This window comes from Thamnophis sirtalis, unplaced genomic scaffold (genome assembly GCF_051295495.1).
Source record: "Thamnophis sirtalis isolate CommonGarterSnake01/CBP01778 unplaced genomic scaffold, rThaSir2_p1.2 scaffold_4, whole genome shotgun sequence".
NCBI classification, from domain to species: Eukaryota; Metazoa; Chordata; class Lepidosauria; order Squamata; family Natricidae; genus Thamnophis; species Thamnophis sirtalis.
Window position 1 is genome coordinate 83787352 of NW_028261384.1, and position 22835 is coordinate 83810186.

Here is a 22835-nt window from a genome sequence, read left to right on the forward strand (position 1 = left end):
GTGTGTGTGTCTGTAAGAAAAGAAAAAGGTTACAGAACCTGATAAACTGGACATGAGTGTCTGTGTGTGTGTGTTTTCGTAGATTTTCATGGGTGTAGGTATGCTGGTCTTGTTGTATTCGGGTCTTTTCCTGTATAAGATTGAGATTGTCTTGGCAACGTTTCAGCGAGGTCTCACTCACCATCTTCAGGCTGGGTTTTGGGCTTAAAGTGTGCTGTCTTTCTATAAATCTTGGTGCGGGTGTGTGGAGTAATGGCTTTATTCCAGTAAGTAGAATGATTGGTTGTGTGGTTGTATCATGATTGCTGGCTGTGTGTCTATTGTTGTTTCATGTTGTAACGCCCCGGGTGGTGGGTGGGGCTCGTTTGTTGACTAGGGCTGGTTTCTAGATGTCTGGTAGGTGGGAGGTATCATCATGTTTATTCATGTTGTGAGGGTGTTTCTCTATTTCGATAGCTTCCATAATAATTCTCTTGTTGAAGAGTTCTGTTTTGGAGATTAAACTGGTTCCTTCAAAATTATTCCACATTAACCAAAAATTATTCTACATTAATCCAAATTATTCCACATTAACCTGGTTCCTTCCAATCATTCCACTTACTGAAACAAAGCCAGCACTCCACACACCCCACCAAGATTTATAGAAAGATGGCAGCTCCGATCACACTTTAAACCCAAAACCCAGTCTGAAGATGGCGAGTGAGACCTCGCTGAAACATTGCCAAGACAATCTCAGTCTCACACGGGAAAAGACCCGAAATGTTCAGTCACCATGGGCCTTGGTGCTTAACTAGCAACAGGAAACTCCTCAGAGCAAAAAGGTATAAAATATAAATGCAAATTTATAAACACTGCCATCTACTGGCTCAATATTTCTGTAGTTGTTGCAATACAAAATACATCCCAGCATGTATTCCAACACCCCATCCAACTACTCCTTATATTAGTCTGGTTTCAGATCTCAGTTCTATAAATTTGTTTCTTATGTTTTTTCTTTTCTTCTTCTTCCTCCTCCTCTTCTTTTTGCTGTCCTGGCTGTCCACGGAGCTGGTGCTGCCTAATGTGGCCTTGGTCTCTGTGAGGCTAGCACTGGAGCTGTTGGGGTTTTGGCTCTGCTGTAGCTGGACTGGACTGCATGATCAAGGCAGCGACTGTAACTTCTTTTAGCTTCTCCTTCCTGTCTTTGGGTTTTAATGGTACATGACAGCATAGAACAGGTGCTTAGCTGGGATGCTTTTGATGGCTCTCCTGATTGAAACCTCTTGTGGCCTGGTTTCTTCATTTACAACATTTGGATAATCTTTCTCAGTTAATTTCTTTATTATGTCAGGACTTCTGTGCTCAAGTTATCTGTGCCATGTGTGAATGCTGTTTGAATGTTTTTCCTCCTTGGCAGTATTAACCATCTGATTGCAGTTCAGCCATTCATCTGTGATTTTAGCCCTTGAAGGTAAGCTATCCACTTTTGTGATGACACAACTCTCCCCTTTGAAGGTCATTACATTGCATTATTTTGTGGGCTTCTTCAATGACAAAATAATACTTTCAAGAGCAGGGACACATAGAACATTTTTTTACAAATATCTTTCCGGTTATACTCTGGAAAATAGGACAGTGAACAAAACCATCCCCTATTCCTTCTGATTCTATTTTTTGCCCTCTTTCTGTTTTACTCTGGTCAAGGTGAATAAAGAAAATTCCATCATTTGTCATGTGATGTTTGCAAAGGTAAGATGCAACTCTTGGATTGAAAATATCCATTATCTGAAGCAAAATTCCTTCCTTCACACTTTTTGACTTGTAGTTTTTGCATTTTAGCTTTCCAGATTATGCAATCTGCTTTTAAATGACTTTTTTTTCTTGCACACAAAGCATTCATGTATTTCTTGCTCCATGTAACTGTTTTTATTCCTATTTTTCATCTTTAAAGTAGACTATGCGACAGAAGCACTGCCACTATTAATGCTTTCTGTTTTACACTTATATTCATCTATAAGCTTGCCCTTAACATATTCCAATGCTAGCTCATCATCTGGACATGCACCAAGTGCTGTGACAAGTGTTTCATGACTTTCTGGTGCACCACTAAGTAATACTGCTGTGACATGAAAATCTTTTATTTCTTTACCTATGCTTCTCAGCTGTTTAACTATTTCCAAAGTCTGCCTTATATCCTGGCCTTTCATCAGCTTGAGGTATAGCTTTCTAATCAAATACAGTTTATTGTTAAGATAAGCTCTTTCTAATCTTTTTGTAATCTTTCCCACATTTCTTTAACAGTTTCACACTTATTTTTAAATTACAGAATCATTCTTGTCCATATATATTTTCCTTTGCTGGAATGCTTCTATATTATTTTTATCTTTAAATTATTTTCTGGTTCTAATCAAGTAATGGTACAAAATTATAATTCAATGCGAAACAAGTTGTCAAGCATTTAATCAGATTTAATTAACACTTTTAATTCAGCAGGGGAGCAATGATTTGTTATTATTATCCAGACTGCTATAAACCTAGGTAGAGACAACTAAGAAAAGTCAAATTTTGGAAATTTGGGACCTTTTATATAAAGTCTCAGGATAATAATTTATAATAGGACATTTACAGGATGGCTTTAAACTCTCCCCCCTCACCTTTCAGTACATATTCTCAAGAAGTACCATTACAAAACTTCTACAACAATGCAGAAAACTTTGCAAACCTACTAAATCCCATTCCTACTACCCAAATTCGCCAGCAATGATCTTCATTAGTTCTTCCTTCTCAACATTATTTATTAAGGCACTACACTGATCATTAGGGCAAGGATTTCTGTGACATGTCATGTTTTTGTCTAGAACCTTTATTTGCACTTATCAGTAAATTAAAACATCTTTTAGATTAATCTGATGAGAGTTGGACGCCTGTTATTTTGCCTGAAAAATCATATTATAAAGATGACTCTTTTCCAGGTTCAGGGAGAACCCATGATTCCTGAGGTACCTCATTGTAATGTGGAGGTCCCGTAAGGCCTTTTTCCTGGATGACGATTGGATGAGAACATCGTCAGGTAACATTGAAGCCTTATGGGCCTGCGCCTGAGTTGCAACCACTGACAGAACTTTTGTGAAGGTCCTGGGTACTGACGACAGGCCGAATGGAAGGGCCCTGTACTGGTAGTGTTGGCCGGCATAGAAAAACCGGCTCATGCAGCCAAATGACAGAGGCTCTGTTAATGGCCCAGGCTGATGAGTCTTGTGGCAGGCCTTCTCTGCTTTTTTTGTCCTCTGGCTTGAGGCCTTCCAACAAGTCAGCCGGAAGGATTGAATTAGATGTGAGAGCTGCTATAGGGGGGTCTACAGATGGCAGGACCAGGATGTCTTCCAGTGTGGGGTCAACTGAATACAGCTTCTTGCATTCAGCCCGCTGCTGCCTCTCTGCATCCCTAGTCACCACCGCAGAAGGTGCCTTATAGTGATGGCTATTCTGGCTGGCTACCCTGCCCTTCCTTACCCCCTTGTCCCTGCTTGTAGAAGTTCCCTTGCTAGGGGCTTGAGAGGGACCTGGTCTACCATCAGGGGAGTCAGATGGGCCAGGATGCTCCATGGTCTAATGGCACAGACTTCAGACAATACACCAATACAGATAGAGGTCAGGAGATGAAGGAGAGTCTAATGGCTGGTGCTGGATCAGAAGACATGCAGATATTGTGGAAACAGGAACTGCTTGTGGAAAAATATCCAGGGGAGTAAAACTGGGGCTCTGTAATGAGTCCAATGAATCCAGCCACTTGACGGGCGGTGAGAAGGTGGAAAAGCAGACAAGGCTGCAAGACCAGGCAGATAGATCAGGGAGAATCAATGGATAAAAGGCAAAAAATTTACATAAAAATCCTCCTTGTGCCGGTGTATGACCACTAGATGACCAAGATGCCAGCACCACTTGGGGAAACGCTGGGGGGGAAGTGACCCAGCCAGAGACCCAATCAAGGCCAGCTAACACCCTGCGGCTATCTGCAGAAGCGTGGCTGAGCGGGAACACCAATGGGAGAAAAGACATGAATTCAGGCCCTCCCACTCTGGTGCGAGGGAGAAGAAGGAGGTGACAATGGCGGTCACGCAATTTAAAGCGGCCGCGCACGCCCTCCAAAGGGTGAGAAAATCACAAAAAAATGACAATTCCGACTAAAAAAGGGAAACACTGGCAGCTGCCGGAAGCCTTGCCACTCCTGCCATGCTTTAAAGCAAAAGTGGCAGCTCTCCGCTGATGTCCAAAGGCAGCGCGGCAAGCGGAGCACCTATCACCACCACGCCTACCTTCGTGTCTCTAGGAGAAACAGTGAAACAAAAAGGGGAGACAAATGAACTGTTAATTATAAGAAAAACAAATTAAGGAAAAAGAAAAGGAAATACTAGGAGGAGAGTCCAAGCCTAGATAAATTACGCTGGAGCTCACAAATATAAATCCTGAACGGGCAGACTGAGGAAAAATTCTGGCGCCAAGTAACACTAGGAGGCGTGGCCAAGGAAAAAGATTCCTCAGTCCCAGGGCAACCAGACTGATTTAACCTGTTGCTTGGACTCTCCAAGCGGTGCACAGGAAAACAAAGGCTTCTCCCCAAAAACATTTTAATATTCTACAACATTGTGACAGTTTGAAACACAAGAGTTGTTTAGCAATATTTACCTTCACTGAGAACAGGCAATGTCTCCTTCTCAAGAGAGCTTCTTCTTCAACTGCAGGTTCATCAAAGACTCAGTCAGAATTTTGTAAAGATCTCTGTTCAATGAATGTTACTTTGGATATTACCTTAAGGGAATTAGGTAGCGATAGCCTCAGGTTTTGTTTTATTTTTTGCTGATTTGTTTGGCGGGTGGATGGGTCCAATTGAATCTAAAGTAAAATTATATCTCTGCCTGCTATGAAGGAAGGATAAGATCTGCTATTGACAACAATAAGGTATGGGTTTCAATAAATAAAACAAGTAATGTAAATGGAAGATATGTAGCCAATGTTATTATTGGCATTCTGAAATGTTGCAAAGCTGGTGAAGTAGGTTCCACCACAAAAGCGCGTAGGACAAAATCGCGCTCGACAAAAGCGCGCTGTGACGTCATCACAGCGCGACGAAAAAGATCGAAAAAATGTAAAAATAAAGCTAAAACCTTCCCCTAACCCCCCCAAACCTAACCCTAAACCTAACCCTAACCCTAACTCTTAACCTAACCCTAAACCTAACCCTAAACCTAACCGTTAAAGTAACGAAAAACGGAACGGTAACCCTTATCCTAACCCTAACGCTAACGCTAACGCTCTAAAGCTAACCCTAACCCTTACCCTTACCCTAACCCTAACCCTAACCCTAACCCTTACCTTTATGTGAATCGGCTTGCTTTAATTTAATTTTTATTAATTTTTATTTGAATTTTTCGATCTTTTTCGTCGCGCTGTGATGACGTCAAAGGCGCGATTTTGTCGATCGCGCTTTTGTCGTCCGCGCTTTTGACGGGTCACGGGTGAAGTATATTGTCTAACCTGTGAAACTATTAAAAAAAAATAAACAATTCCACTATTGCCAGGTTCTTCGATGATTCTATGAAACTACCCTGGCCAGATGGTGTAAAAAGGGGAAATATCCTTCTCTTTGTAACAGATGCCACTCCACGCATGACTAAAGCAGGCTAGGGACTTAAACATTTTATTATCAAAAAATGATCCATATCACATGCCTTGCACATGGTTTACCCAGAATGACTACAGAGATTTGAAGCAATTAACTTGATGTTCATTAAAGCTCTACTTGAAGTATAAAAGTTCAAAGAAATTGTTCCTACTTTGGCTCTCCCTCCCCAACCTGTTGTGACTTGTTGGGGGACTTGGATGTGGCTATGTATTACTTCACAAATTATGCTTCCTTGCAGAGGATAGTTAAAGATCTCACAATGACATCATTCTTAGTTATATTTCTTCAGAGAAATTTAGAAAACCATAGAAGAATAGGTGAGTAGATTATAAGACTTCCGTCACTTACTTGCTGTAAGCTGATATAAACACTTCTTATATAGTATTAACATCTAATTCAATATTATAACTAGTCCTGAACTAGGTTTCCCTTGCATTTTCACACTGCAATCCAGACATCATAGCTGATATTTTTAGAACTCTTATTATATATACAAACATACTTTTCCCACACATGCTCACATATGCTCACACACACCCAAAATTCAGTTTTCTTACTGTAAAAAATGCCCTTATTTCAAATGATTTCTTAGTTTCAAATAATATAGACACAATGGCCAAAATTATTGATGTGCTCTTCTGTTTTCAAACAGATTCAATCCAGAAAATAAATTTGTGATATTGTGGGTGTGTGGGTGTGACATTGTCCTATTCATTCTGCATTATCATCTCATTCTAATCCATATTCCCTAATTATTAAATACAGTCCCTAGTAACCCAACACTGCCTTTTTGTAAAGACTGTGATTATATAATAATGAAAAAAGGATACAGTGATGAAGGGTATTAAATGGATGGAGCTCCATATGTGGCTAGGATAGAGGATGAACTAATGAGACTTCCTTTACATTCATTTCACTGAACTTGAATCTAATATTTTAAGACTCCATGCAATTGTTCGAGGTCCCTAGAGCAGTTGAGGATGCTAATCATTCCACTTATTAAAACTTGACAGTACTTTCTAATTTAACTACAATAAGGAATAAAAAGGAAGTCATTCTAATTCAACTGCTACCTCAGATAAAGAAATTTTATAGACAATCACAGTTAATTCAAAATAAGCAGTACAAAATAACTGTTGGCATGATCAGTTTTACAACTCCATAAATTAATTAACCTTAGAACTGTTTGGAGCTGAGATCTATAGATAGTCCTCGACTTACCACAATTGAACCCAAAATTTGTATTGTTAAGTGAGTTTTGTCCCATATTATGACTTTTCTTGTCAACTTTCTTGTCACAGTTGTTAAGTGAATCAGTGCAGTTGATAAGTTAGCAACAGGGCTGTTAAAGGAATCTGGCTTCCCCATTGATTTTGCTTGTCAAAAGGTTACAAAAGGTTATCACATGACCTTGGGACATGGCAACTGTCATAAATATCGATCAATTGCCAAACATCTGAATTTTGATCACATGACCACGAGGATGCTGTGAAAAATGCTCATGTTCCTTTTTCAGTGACATTTTAACTTCAAACTGTCACTAAATGAACTGTTGTAAGTCAAGAACTATCTGTAATCTATTGTATTTTGTCAGTAGACATGCAATCTGATGGTCATCAAGTCTTCTGGCCTCCAGAATTTTAATTTATTTTTAAATTACAATAGCTATGCCTACTATATATGCCTTACCCAGAATGTCTGTATGGATATTGAAGGCTAAGCGATTAAACTGGTCTGTTATCCAGTATTTCATTCAGAATTAGAAAAGGCAAATGACAAATTGGACAAAACATCAGAGGAAAAAATTGGAAACGGTGATGAAGTCATAATAAATAAATAATTTTGATATACTCATAAAAACATAAGGGTATGTATCATACTGTACAACTAAAAATTAACATTTCAATTGATTCCTTTAAAAAAGGAAATGCAAAAATAAACATAAACAAACATAGATTAGTATGATAAGTATATATTTAAATGGAGCAGAGTTTGATTAAACTGGTGCTGAAAAGCCCTGGGAAACTGAGAATTCTATATTGTCCTCTGCTTCTGAAAATAAAGGACATTATTCATTGATACACTGCCCCAGAGTCCACTTCAATCCCAAAGGGGAAGCATATAATGGCCAACTTGCTCTAGCTGCTTCAGAGAACATGAAATATATATGAATGTATTATTAACAACAGAAGGAGAGGTAGTTGGTGTCCTAAGTGTACTTACAAGACACTTACCCCATTCTTTGGATACGCAATCCATCCAAGATCTGCCATAACTGATCTTGAATCCAATAAATTCACTAAAAGAGATCAAAGAAAGAATGTTAATTGAGTGTAAAATGGGCACTGTCTCCAATGGCATAACTAACAGGCAAAATATATTTCATATATTATTATTACATATACATACATATAAATACATTATGGATAAATACATATACATACATACATACATACATACATACATACATACATACATACATACATACATACATACATATGTATATGTATTTAGTGTGTGTGTGTGCATATGTGTGTTTGTGTGTGATATAAAAAACTTCTTATACCTTTAATTAGCTAAATGATTATGAAGGACTGGAACATCTAGGTGGGTGATATCACTTATTTTAAAAGTACTTTGCATTGGCGCTGCAGATAATACATTCCACAACAATAAAAGAGAATATTTGTAGTCCAAGTTTGAAATGAGGGATTTCTGGTGGTCTCTGCGCTTGTTTGTTTTCTTGCAGACATTTCATTACACCAATGCTAGTAAGGAGTGCTGTTTGCTGTCAATTTATATGTTTATATGTTTATGTCAGTGGCTTGCCCTGTCAGTATGGGTGGGGATGGTCAAAGAGATTTGGTGTTGGGGCTGTTGGCTTCTTTGGCAGTTTCTTAATTGCGGTATTGTTTAGTTGATTGCTGGTCTGATGTTAACGATGGAGCTAGATAATCTATGCTGATCTTGGTGCTGATTGCTGATGGAGAGGTACTTGGGTCTTTGTGTTCCCTTTTGGGATGGTTGATTGTCTCTTCTGTATAGTCTGCAGACGTTGTTAATGTCTATGTGTCCATTGATGGTTTATTTGTCAGAGTGTCACTCCACAACAAGCTAAAATCCAAACCAGAATCAAAACAGTCATTCTTTCATAATTAAGAATGTTAAGAATGTTAATGACACATCAGATTGAATTAACAAACTAATAGCTAATAGAGATGGCACAAAAAAGTGATTCAAAAATATATTCCTTTTATAACCTGCTTTAATCATGCAGGGATCATTTTGCTTCAGACAATACATGAGAGTATGAAAGGAAGAGAATTAATCATGTGTACCTATACTAGAGATGGTATTCTGCCAGTTCACCCCAAACCGGAAGCCGTGGTGGCAGGCTCCGCCCAGCCACCCAGACATCATCATGGATGCTCTGTGCATGTGCAAAAAGTTTGTGTATACGCACATGTGCCACACACAAGCAAAGCACGCATGCGCACATGAAGTTCTGAACCGGTAGCGAAGGTATGAGAAAACCATTACTGGTCTATACAGCATATATTTATAAATAACAGTGTGTGATACACTTACAACAGAACTGAAGTAAGTTTATACAACCAAAATTAACACCACCACAAACTCAGAATTATACCACACCAGAATTAAATCACTTTAGTAAAAATATTAGCAGGCTAAGGTATCAAATCAAGGCCTACAGAGAAAAGAAAAAGGAATCAAACGAAGAACTGGAAAAAAATAAAGAAATAAATAAAAAATGCTTGCTGGTTCAAAAGTGAGGCAAACAACAAAAATGCCTCTCATTTCCATTCTCCCACCTTCACCCAGAAATATTATTCTTTCCTAATGTTCCAAGAAGAATGTTAAAGAGCCTCATATGTTTGTAAGTTCTGGAAATCAAATGGAGATATACAAAGACCGGTATATGAAATTTAACAAAAATGGCCTACAGTCAATGAAGCTATGATTCCAGGTTGCATCTGGTTTTTAAAAATGAGACACTGCCTTTGAGAATAAGGTCCATAATTTTAGGAGATGCTACAATTTCAGTATATTTTGGGCTGACAATTCTATTTTTAATGAAAATCCTTTTGCAAAATTGTAGATTTGTTGAACAGTATTATTTAAATATGATTTGAGAATTAACTTCAGTAGGAAAAGTGGCTCATTATATATTTCAAGATTCAAATTGATTCAAATTCCTAAAAGGTTATAGAATAAAACTCCCTGGCAGATTGTGCCTTCTGCTGCCAAGCAATGCAGCCAATTAATGAGCAGTTTTAGCTTAAATAGTAATAAACTATTCCAAACTTATAATATTTTTCTTGCAATATCTAAGATCTCTAGTCTAAATAGAAAATATAATTGAAAGATAAATCTATTAAACAAGCTAAGGAAAATTATAGCGCTTTCTTCATTTTTCAACTATGGCAATCTAACAAAACCTAATATTTTCAAAGATATGAGAATTATTTAGATGGTACAACTTTCATTTTGCTGCATCAATAGGAGATATACGGGTTTTGGTTTTTTTACAAATCAACTTTTTCAGAAGAATTATTTTATCCTCAGAACTATTACTCTTTGCATTATGTAAAAGTACTGTATTAACAGAATAACAGTGTTGGAAGGAACTTTGGAGGTCTTCTAGTCCAACCCCTTGCTCAAACAGGAGAGCCTCTACCATTCCAGACAAAAAGCTGTCCAGAATCTTCTTAAAATCCTCCAATGATGGAGCACCCACAACTTTTGTAGGCAAGCCATTCTACTGGTTTATTGTTCTCTTAGTTAGGAAAATTCTCCTTAGTTGTAGGTTGCTTCTCTCCTTGCTTAATTTCCACCCATTGTTTCTTGTTTTGCCTTCTTGTAATTTGGAAAATAGGTTGACACCTTCTTCTTTGTGGCAGCCTCTCATTATTATTATCAGTGTATTATTATGTGGTTAATCTTTGGTGAGATTCACAGCCTTTGGGGCTGGTTGGTAGCTCAACAGCTCAAGTCCTAACCAAGTTCCTAAAAACTGTTAAGGTAATGCCGGAGTATATAAGCTGTACCAAGTAGGATGGTTTTTTGTAGAATATTATTATTATGTTGTTATATTATTATACAATTGTATCACAATGGTCAGTTCTTTCGCTGGATTTGGTATTGATTGCTAGTTGGGCCCCACCCAGGGGCCTAGGAAATTGTAATGTATTTTCATAATATGCATGCAGATCCAAGCAGTGCGGCTTTTTGCATTTGACTGATGGTGATTTTTGTCAATTTTTAACTGTTTTAAATGTAATTCCAGTGCTTTTGGAATAGCACCCAGTGTGCCAATTACCACTGGAATTACCACTGCTGGTTTGTGCCATAGTCGTTGAATTTCGATTTTTAAGTCCTGGTATTTTGTGATTTTTTCATGTTCCTTCTCGGCGACCCTGCTATCACCTGGTATTGCGATGTCTATGATTGTGACCTTATTTTTCTCAACCAGTGTGATGTCTGGTGTATTATGCGCCGGTATTTCGTCCATTTGTATACAGAAATCCCACAAGATCTTGACCATCTGATTTTTGGTGACTTTTCAGGCTTATGTTCCCACCAGTTTGTTGCTATTTTAATATTATAATTTTTACACAAATTCCAATGGATCATTTGTGCTACTGAATTGTGCCGCAATTTATAATCAGTCTGTGTAATTTTTTTTACAGCAACTGAGTATGTGATCAACAGTTTCATCAGCTTCGTTGCAAAGTCTGCATTTGGCATCATCAGAGGATTTTTCGACTTTGGCCTTAATGGCATTTGTGCGGATAGCTTGTTCTTGCGCAGCCAGGATTAGTGACTCTGTTTCTTTAATGTACCTGCTGTTAACCATAACCATGTCTTTTCACTGTCTACTTTATCTTTTATTTTTTCCAGAAATTGGCCATGCAATTATTATTATTATTATTTTTCAATTGTATCACAGCGGCCAGTTGTTTCGCCGGATTTGGCATTGGTTACTAGTCGGGCCCCACCCAGGGGCCTAGGACGTCGTAACGTATTTTCGTAAGATCCAAGCAGTGCGGCTTTTTGCATTTGACTAATGGTGATTTTGTCAATTTTTAACTGTTTTAAATGTAATTCCAGTGCTTTTGGAATAGCACCCAGTGTGCCAATTACCACTGGAATTATCACTGCTGGTTTGTGCCATAGTCGTTGAATTTCGATTTTTAAGTCCTGGTATCTTGCGATTTTTTCATGTTCCTTCTCGGCGACCCTGCTATCACCTGGTATTGCGATGTCTATGATTGTGACCTTATTTTTCTCAACCAGTGTGATGTCTGGTGTATTATGCGCCAGTATTTTGTCTGTTTGTATACGGAAATCCCACAAGATCTTGACCATCTGATTTTCGGTGACTTTTTCAGGCTGATGTTCCCACCAGTTTGTTGCTGTTTTAATATTATAATTTTTGCACAAATTCCAATGGATCATTTGTGCTACTGAATTGTGCCACAATTTATAATCAGTCTGCGTGATTTTTTTACAGCAGCTGAGTATGTGATCAACAGTTTCATCAGCTTCTTTGCAAAGTCTGCATTTGGCATCATCAGAGGATTTTTCGATTTTGGCCTTAATGGCATTTGTGCGGATAGCTTGTTCTTGCGCAGCCAGGATTAGTGACTCTGTTTCTTTCTTTAATGTACCTGTTGTTAACCATAACCAAGTTTGTTCACTGTCCACTTTATCTTTTATTTTTTCCAGAAATTGGCCATGCAGTGCTTTGTTCTGCCAACTCTCCATTCTTGATTTTATCACATCTTTTCTGTATTCTTGTTTCATCTGTTGGGCCTTCAGTAGATTTTTGTTCTTTACTTCGATTAATAGATGTTCTTGACTTATTATTATTATTATTGTTGTTGTTGTTGTTGTACAATTGTATCACAGTGGCCAGTTGTTTCGCCGGATTTGGCATTGGTTACTAGTCAGGCCCCACCCAGGGGCCTAGGACGTCGTAACGTATTTTCGTAATATGCGTGCAGATCCAAGCAGTGCAGCTTTTTGCATTTGACTGATGGTGATTTTGTCAATTTTTAACTGTTTTAAATGTAATTCCAGTGCTTTTGGAATAGCACCCAGTGTGCCAATTACCACTGGAATTACCACTGCTGGTTTGTGCCATAGTCGTTGAATTTCGATTTTTAAGTCCTGGTATCTTGCGATTTTTTCATGTTCCTTCTCGGCGACCCTGCTATCACCTGGTATTGCGATGTCTATGATTGTGACCTTATTTTTCTCAACCAGTGTGATGTCTGGTGTATTATGCGCCAGTATTTTGTCGGTTTGTATACGGAAATCCCACAAGATCTTGACCATCTGATTTTCTGTGACTTTTTCAGGCTGATGTTCCCACCAGTTTGTTGCTGTTTTAATATTATAATTTTTGCACAAATTCCAATGGATCATTTGTGCTACTGAATTGTGCCGCAATTTATAATCAGTCTGCGCGATTTTTTTACAGCAGCTGAGTATGTGATCAACAGTTTCATCAGCTTCTTTGCAAAGTCTGCATTTGGCATCATCAGAGGATTTTTCGATTTTGGCCTTAATGGCATTTGTGCGGATAGCTTGTTCTTGCGCAGCCAGGATTAATGACTCTGTTTCTTTCTTTAATGTGCCTGTTGTTAACCATAACCAAGTTTGTTCACTGTCCACTTTATCTTTTATTTTTTCCAGAAATTGGCCATGCAGTGCTTTGTTCTGCCAAGTCTCCATTCTTGATATTATTATTATTATTATTATTATTATTATTATTATTATTATTATTATTATTATGTTAATCTTTGGTGAGATTCACAGCCTTTGGGCTGGTTGGTAGCTCAACAGCTCGCGTCCTAACCAGGGACCTAGGAACTGTTAAGGTAACGTTGGAGGATATAATCTGTTCCAAGTAGGGTGCTTTTTTATAGAATCAGAATGTTCAAGTCTGATAAATTTAAAATTTCCAAATAACGAGGTAGCCCTTTGGCTACTGCTCCAAGCCCTTTGGGTATTGCTCCAAGGGCTCCAATTACAATCGAGACAATGCACAATTTCTTTTTCCACAGTCGCTCAACTTCAATTTGCAAGTCCTGGTACTTTATGATTTTTTCTTGCTGTTTATCTTCAATTCATGCATCTCCAGGTATTGCAATGTCAATGAACCATACTTTTTTTCTTTTCAACTACTGTTATGTTATGTGTGTTGTAGGCCAAGTGCTTTTGTTTTACCAAACAGCTTCAAATCATCCATGTACACCAAGTGTGAAATTTTCAGTCCTTTCTTTGCAAGTTCGTATCCACAGTTCACCTTCTTCAAAATGGTTGTCAGTGGTAGCATTGAGAGTGTAAAAAATTGGGGTGAAAGGAAATCACCCTGGAAAGTACTTGGTTTAATTTCAACTTCACCCAGTTCTTCTCCATTAGTCATAAGCTTCATTTTCCAGGGGTTCATTGAAGTTTCCATGAATTTTTGTATGTTGCTGCTGATGCCAAAGATTTTCAGGCATTTCTTGATCCAGCTGTAGGGAACTGAATCAAACGCTTTCTTATAATCTATCCAAGCCATGAACAGCTTGGTTCGTCTTTTCTTTGAATTCTTTAGAATTAGCATGTCAATCAGCAGTTGGTCCTTTGTTCCTCTTGAATTTTTGCAGCATCCTTTATGTTCTACAGAAAGCAAGTCATTTCTTTCCAAGTATCCATAAATTTGGTTTGCAAAGATACCAGTAAGGCGCTTGTATGTGGTTGGCAAACAGGTGATTGGCCTATAGTTTCCAGGGTCCTTTCCTTTTTCTTTATCTTTTTGGATCAAAAATGTCCTTCCAGTTGTCATCCATTCATCATAGTCAGGTGTTTTTAAGATCTGGTTCATTTGGGCTGCCAATCTTTCATGCATACTTGTAAGTGCCTTTAGCCGGAAACCATGTAGCTCATCTGGTCCAGGTGCACTCATCTGGTCCAGGTCCACTCTTGACTGCCTTTGCACCATTTCTTTTGTTATTTTCACATCTTCCATTTTATGCACTTTAATAGAATCCTCAACCTGCTTGATCCATGTTGCATTTCTGTTGTGCTTCTCATTGTTTTCCCACAAATTCTTCCAGAATTTCAGAGCTTTCTCTTTATCAGACTTTTCATTTGTTGTTACTCCATCTCCACTTTCTAAGCTCTTATAAAACTGGTGCTGATTTGCTCTGAACTGTGAATTTTCCTTGAACTGAGTTACTCGATTTCATACTGTTTAATCTTTTCAGCAATGGCAACAACCTTCTGCTTCAGCTCTTCAATTACTACCGCAATCTCATTATTCTCCAAATCGTATCTTGTTTCCAGGGAGCTTTTGATCTGCTTGTTCTTTAGCTGACCTTGCCTTAAGTTCTTCAAGTTGCTCAAGTCTCCATGAAATTTTTTGATTTTCAATTCCAACCGAATTTTCCACTTAGGCTTCCCCTTCTTGCCTCTTTGGTTCCTTTGTATTTTCAAACCCAATTCTTCAGTGGTTATGAAGGCTGCTGCATACTTCAGCTGGTTTGTTTCAGCCAATGTAGTCGTTTGAATGGTTTGCACAGCCTCATTGACCTTTTTTAGTACATTTTTCAATTCTTTCCGGTTCACTTGGTTCAGCTTTGGCAAACATGTTCTTTCAGCATCTTCATTTTGATGCTTTATTTTCTCAGATAATTGAGCAATATCTGTTGGTGTTTGTTCTTCAGTGCTTTCTTGTTCTTTATCTTCATCCATTTCAGCATCCTCTTCCTCCCTTTCTTCCTCAGTTTGCTTTTGAGTCTGCAAATAATTCTTGATGTTACTCTTCTTTGTTGGTATACTCAGACCATTAGTTGCTTTCTCTTCGATTCCTGTTAATTTTTCTGTAATGAAAAATTTGTGGCTCAGAATTACACGTTGTTGGTCCATTAGCCTTTGTTCACTGATATCACAGTCCATGTAGTTCACCTTCCAAATCTGAATTAAATTAACTAAATAATAATTATTATTACTACTACTACTACTATTACTACTACTACTACTACTACCACCACCACCACCACCACCACCACCACCACCACCACCACTACCATTGGTATAAGGAAGTCAGCTCTAAAAATATTAGGAAATCAGCTCTAAAAATCTAATCAGAACCTTGATCAAATCAGATATTTGTGCTGTGAACAAAGTAAGAGACTTATATAAAAGCAAAGTTCAAGGACAGTTTTCAGAAGGTAAAACACAACACAATAGACTTTACGTATAGAGCATATGCTCATCATATAGGATTTAGTACACCAGCAAACATATCCTATTCAATTTTATTCCTTGCCAATTGTTTTTCTATTTTTTTCTGTTAATTATTATTACACCTTATCTTCCTATATGATATGCTGACTTGACTTTATAGACAATACCTGCTAGGTATAGACAATACCTAAAAAACAGGAAAATGTTAAGGAAACCATCAGTGGGAGGAGATGGTAAGGTGACAGTAGCAGGAAGAAAATGGAACTGCTTAATTCATTCTTTGTGTCTATCTTTAAGGAAAAACAGACAACCTATCAAAAGCAGTACCATAGAAGACAAAATAGGAATACAAGTCAAAATAGGCAACAAAATGGTAAGATAATACCTATCCAATCTATTTGAGTTTAAATCACCAGGACTAGATGGATTACATCCCAGGGTTCTGAAGGAGCTAACAGACATGACCTCAGAACCAATGAATCATGTCTTTCAAAACTCCTGGAACACAAGGGAACTAAGAGAGAACTGGAGCTGATGTAATTTCAGTATTAAAAAAGGGGGGTGAGAATGGACCCAGGAAACAACAAATCAATCATCCTGACATCAATACTTAGGAAGATCCTGGAAAAGATAATCAAGCAACAGATCTGCGAACATCTAAAAATAAGCAAAGTTGCTAGAACTATTACTAGAAGCCAATCTGGGTTTCTCCACAACAGATCATGTCACACAAACCTTATTGCCTTCTTTGACAAAGTACATTAGTGTACCAGCAATGTGTAGACATAGTATATACTTGGACTTCAGTAAGGCATTTGACAGCATACTTTTGGGAAGGTAGAAAAATGTGGCATAGACAGCATCAGCACCAGATGTTTTTGTAGCTGGCTGACCAACTTTACCTAACATTTAGTCCTAAATGGAAGTATATTCACATGGAAGGGAAGCATGCCGTGAGAAACAGCAAGCTTCTGTCTTAGGCCCAATAATCTTTAACATCTTCATAAATGAATTGGATGAAGGGATAGAAGGGGAACTCACCAAATTTGCAGACAATACTAAGCTGAGGGAAATAACCAACAGAAGAATCTTGACAAACCTGAACATTGCCAATAAAATGCAATTCAGTGGTGAGAAAATAAATGCACAGGTACAAAATATGAGGTACCTGGCTCAACAGCTGTAACTGTGAGAGTGATCTAGGAGTCCTACTAGACAATCACTTAAGCCAGAAGTGTACTGCAGCTACCAAAAAGCCAATGCAATCTTAGGGATAATATTAAGATCATGTATTGCTTCACAATTCATTGATAAGACCACACTTAGAATATAGTACTGTAACAAGTTTGGTCACCATAATTTTAAAAAAAAGATGTTGAGACTCTAGAAAGAGTACAAAAAAGAGTAGCAATGATGATTAGGAGACTGGAGGCTTTCCTAAAGATGCTTTTTCAGGAGGCAACTGGACTTTGTTTTTTCTTTTGAAGACGTTTAGCTTCTCATTCAAGAAGCTTCTTCAGCTCTGATAGTATAGTGGGGAATGGAAGGATTTATATTCCTTGCAGACAGCTGGTAATCTGATTACCAGCCGTATGCAAGGAGAGTCATTGAAGCACTTGGAGGTTTATCCGTGTCCCCAGGATCACATGTATACTGCTCCTAGTTACTCTAGTTTGCAATTTTTTTATCTGGAAATCCATTCCTACTCTCACACCATTCAAAGGTGTTCATCCCAAATTGTATAGCTAAAAGTCTGTAGAGATTCTCAGTCATCTAGGTCATGGTTGTCTCAAAGGTGCTTATTCAGGAGGCAACTGGACTTTATTGTTTTTTTTTCTTTTGAAGACGTTTTGCTTCTCATCCAAGAGGCGTCTTCTGACTGGTTAGTGGATTTATAAAGTTTATAATGAAAGGATTTATACAGATTTCAAAAGAAAAACAAGAAAGTCCAGTTAATTCAGTTAAGCTTTTTTAAAAAAAAATTGCAGTGGTGCATATTGAATAGTGTTCCACAATGTTGTATAACTAACTCAAGCATATCCTGAAGAAAAATTAATTAATATGATTAAATAGAATGTTTTACAGCACAAAATTGCCTCGCATCCATTAATTAAAATATCAAAAGAGTAAAAACCCTAGATTTAGTTTAGCTACATGACTAAATGATATGCTTCCAAAAAAAAAAAAAAACCAGAGACACAAATGGAACACTGCATTTTTACAACTTTTAAAAACTGTATTCTCTCTTACACTTTTCCAATAGAATCAGTTCTTGAGACAGAATGTTAGTCATACAGAAGCCTTCTCTTTATAATCATCTTTTTATAACCATACTCCAAATTATATGTTATCTCTGCACTTAATTGAAGCATGACCAATGTTTTATTCAAAGCAAATAGCTTAGTCCTTCCAAAATTCACTAAAAAATAATGGATATTATGAACTACTTACATCCAAATTTAACCTATACAGCTTACAAACAACAACAGTCCATATGGGAATAATATTTCACTTGATTTCAAAATACTAACATGTTCTAAGTAGACATATTGCTATCAAGCCTAAATACCAGCATTTGTTCTAAATATGCTTGATATATTGATCAGAGTAAGTATTTCTAAAATGAAAAATTTGTAAATAAATACTTCTGGGGGGGGGGGTGTTATATCCCAAGAAAAGACTGAAAAATACAGACCTGCCTGAGGCTCACCTAATGCATTACTTCTTCCAGGAAAAAATAAAATTGTCATGTGTGTTCTGGTTAAGACATGTTAAGAAATCCATCTAGCATTGCAGTAACTCTCATACTTAGTAGTATAGTAAACAATTTAGCCAGTCAAATACTTTTTAAATTGTTCTACTTTAATGCATTGATAATAAAAATAGCCATGCATTCCTAGGGAGAAAAAAAAACACTGACTGCTACATATTGGTTAATAATAAAAGGAATGACTTAACAGCGGTTTTGTCTCAATAGAGATATAAAAAGGAGTAATTGAGACCTCTATAGAAATATATCAAAGTACTAAATAAATAAAAATAAAGATCTAAGAGTGATAATTTTTTAGGGTTTTCCAACTCAAACTCTCCTGAGAAACTTTAAGAGGAAAATAATATAAATTTTTCTTGAAGAAAATATTTCCTTTAGGCCTAAGCACACTGTTTACCCTTGATATGAAGTTTTTTCAGGAAATGTAAGTAGTTTGCCTTTTGTAAATGTGTCAATAAAGGAAACTTGCCCCTTCTTTTTCCAGAAGAATGTAGGGGAAGAATGGAGGCATTATTTCAGTTATAGTCAAACAGGCAACAAGTGGTCAAAATCAAATACTGCACCTGTTAACAGTAGTGTCCCCCAAGGCAGCGTTTTAAGACCAACACTATTTATACTTTACATAAATGATTTTTGGGATCATATTATAAGCAACTGCGTTCTCTTTGCTGACGATGTAAAACTATTTAACACCACCGACAATGCTGCTACCATTCAAAAAGACCTTGACTATGTGTCAGAATGGTCAAACAATTGGCAACTTCAAATCTCAACCAACAAATGCTCTATCTTATACATTGGCAAAAATAATCAGAACATAAAATACAAGCTGGGTGGACACAACCTTGTAGACGACCCTTACTCTGTCAAGGATCTTGGAGCACTCATATCTAATGATCTAATTGCCAGAGCCCACTGTAATAACATTGCCAAAAAGGCTTTAAGAGTTGTTAACCTAATCTTGTGTAGCATCTTCTCTGGTAATAGTACTGCTAACTAGAGCATACAAAACATTTGTTAGACCACTTCTTGAATACAGCTCATCTGTCTGGAACCTGCACTGCATATTGGACATAAATACAATCGAGTGAGTCCAAAGATACTTCACAAGAAGAGTCCTCCACTCCTCTGCTCGCAACAGAATACCTTTTGCCACCAGACTTAAAATTTTGGGCTTAGACAACTTAGAACTATGCCACCTTTGGTCTGACCTAAGCGTAGTACATAAAATTATCTGCTACAATGTCCTTCCTGTCAATGATTATGTCAACTTCAACCATAACAATACATGAGCACACAATAGATACAAACTTAAGGCAAACCGCTCCAAACTCGACTGCAGAAAATATGGCTTCTGCAACAGAGTGGTCAATGCCTAGAATGCACTACCTGACTATGCTTTCTTCCCCAAACTGCCAAAACTTTAACCTTAGACTGTCTACTGTCGACCCCACCCCATTCCTAAGAGATCTGTAAGGGGCGTGCATAAGCGCACCAATATGCCTACCATCCCTGTCCTAATATTTCTTTTTATTTGTATTCATTTCATGTATCCAAAACTATGTTTATACATATATATGTTGTCTAACATGTTTGATGAAACAAACAAACAAACAAACCAACAAACAAATAAATTTCTGTTCCATATGCTAGTTTCTCCTTACTATTGATCTTAATTTCAAAATTCTATTAAAAAGAATTTCTTTATAGCAAATCAGGAACAAGTTAATATGCTCTATTCAAGGAGCCAATGCCAAATAACTAGCATATACCACATCTGAATCCTTTCCTTTATCTATTTTCCTAGATAATTTTGGAGAGCAAATGAGAATTGGCTTCTCCGTCTTTGAAGGAAAAATTGAAACAATATGCTGCTAACGAACTGCAACGTAAGAACCTAGTACACTTCTACAACAATCTTCATTTTCCATATGAATGCACATTCACATGCACATATGCAGCAAAATGCACATGAAACATCTATAATTGTCACAATAGCAAAATCCATAGCCAAAAGGCAAAAATCCAGTGTTATCCCAAAAAAATCAAACTATCCACATCAGGTCACTTAGTTCTACCAAGATATTTAAGCCCATTTCTCATTACAAGGAAAACTTCTCTCTTCTCATAAATCTTTATTGATTTTGTTTCATAGATATTACTTGGTTCCCTGGTGTTCTTCCCTATTGTGTTAAGTAATTTTGCAAAGCCATAAATTAAACCATTCCTGAAATCAAGTGACAGTCCTACTGAACTGGAAATAAAAATATATAAGGCAGACTACTGTCTTTAAGAAACCAGAACACTCTGATATGAAACATATATCATATTTTTCGGAGTATAAGACATACGGGAGTATAAGATGCACCAAGATTTTGAAGAGGTAAACTTTAAAAAAAAAGTTTTTGCACTCTGTAGACCTCCCAAAAAAGGCCAGTTTTTTTGCGAAAACAGGCTGGTCTTTTTTCAAAAAAAGGGCATGCATAACCTTTAGGAGGCTTATAGAATGCTCCTGAGGGCTGGGGGCAGCAAAATTGAGCAAAAAATGGTCCATTTCTCGCTAATTTCTGCCCTCTCCAGCCCCCGGGAGCACTTTGGGAGCCTCCTAAAAGCAATGCACAGCCATTTTGGGGAAGGGGGCAGGGTTTCAGTAGGCAAAAAATGCTGTTTTCAGTGTATAAGATGCACCCAGATTTTTGGCCTCTTTTTGAGGGAAAAAGGTGCATCTTATACTCTGAAAAATATAGTACTTTATTAATTGATGACATAAAAGATGACAAAAATTAAAATGAACCTACTTAAAACCTAAGGAAAACCAGCTATTGGAAGAAGGAGATGCTCCTGGCCAACGTAATGGTGACCAGAAAAGCAAACTTAAGGGATAGCAATCTGAGGTGCACCATCCAAAACAGTTCAAAGGGAGCCCCTGTCAAAGCCCTGAGAATTAGGGGCAGATCCCAAGTAGGAAATCTATGCACCGGGGGAGGTCTGACGTTTGCCGCCCCCTTCAGAAACCATTTTATCAGAGGGAGATGTGAGAGAGGGAAGCGATCATCCCCCCCGAGGACCGAGGATAATGCCGCCACCTGATGGCATAAGGTGTTGTGTAAGAGGTCCCTGTCTAACTCCTTTTGAGGGAAGTCCAGTATCTGAGCCACCAAAGCCTCGATTGGAGAGATATTGAGGGGCCTGCATCATTTGATGAATGTCAACCATGTGGACTTGTAGATCCAGGTGGTCGACAGTCATCTGGAGGCTTCTATAGTCACAATGGACCCTGGAGGACAAGTTAGCGTTCCTCAGGAGGTGCAATTCAAGTGCCAGGTGGTCAAGTGGAGCCACTGGGACTCTGGGTGGATTGGCACAAGGCAAGTGGGAGAAGAATCTCAGCAGTTGAGAGTTCACTGGAGTAGCAAACAAGTCCACCAGTGGGGTGCCACATTGGAGACAGATCATCTGGAATAACTTGGGTTGGAGTTGCCACTTGCAGTGGTCTATTGTCGCATGGCTCAGCCAGTCAACCTGGTGGTTGGCTGAGCCCAAGATGTGCTCTGAGATCACTGATGCTAAGTGTCTCTCTGCCCAGGATCCGAGCTTTAGGGCCTCTAGCCAGGGGTTCAGGGAGGGGTGCCCTCCTGATGGTTTATGTGTATTTTTGTAGCTATATTGTGTGTCAGAAGGAGCATGTGACGTTCTTTGATTGAATCTTTGAAGTGCTGGAGGGCCAGGCGAGTTGCCTTCAGCTCCAGCCAGTTTATATTGTGGCGCAGGTCTGAGATCATCCAACAACCCTGCGCCAGCTTGGAGTTCATCAGGGCCCCCCAACCAAACAAGCTTGTGTCTGTGGTAACCCATTCCGGCTCCCAGAACATGCAATCCCATTGCAGAGCCAGCGAAAGCTCCCACCATACTACTGCTCCCACCATACTACTGCTGACAGAGGGATGGACCGCAGGGAGTTGCTCATGCGTTTCCACTGGTACGGAATGAGAGCCCACTGGAGTGTCCGAGAGTGAAGATGGGCCCAGGGTACTAGCCCTATGCACGACACCATCTTGTCGAGTAACTGAGTTAAGGTCAGGATGGAAACTGACCGACATGCACACTCGGTTTGCTAGAGATTGAAGGATGACCAGAAGT

General features: G+C 38.2%; 1 protein-coding gene across 11 annotated transcripts in view; it reads right to left on the reverse strand.

Moving 5' to 3' along the window:
* EPHA5 (EPH receptor A5) overlaps window positions 1-22835 on the reverse strand; it is a 223685-nt gene that overhangs the window by 184209 nt on the left and 16641 nt on the right. For all 11 annotated transcript variants that reach the window (XM_014062024.2, XM_014062025.2, XM_087713222.1 and 8 more), the window contains exon 2: window positions 7897-7961. In XM_014062024.2, coding sequence (XP_013917499.2) covers window positions 7897-7961 — 65 coding nt within the window. The remainder of the gene's footprint in view (window positions 1-7896; window positions 7962-22835) is intronic.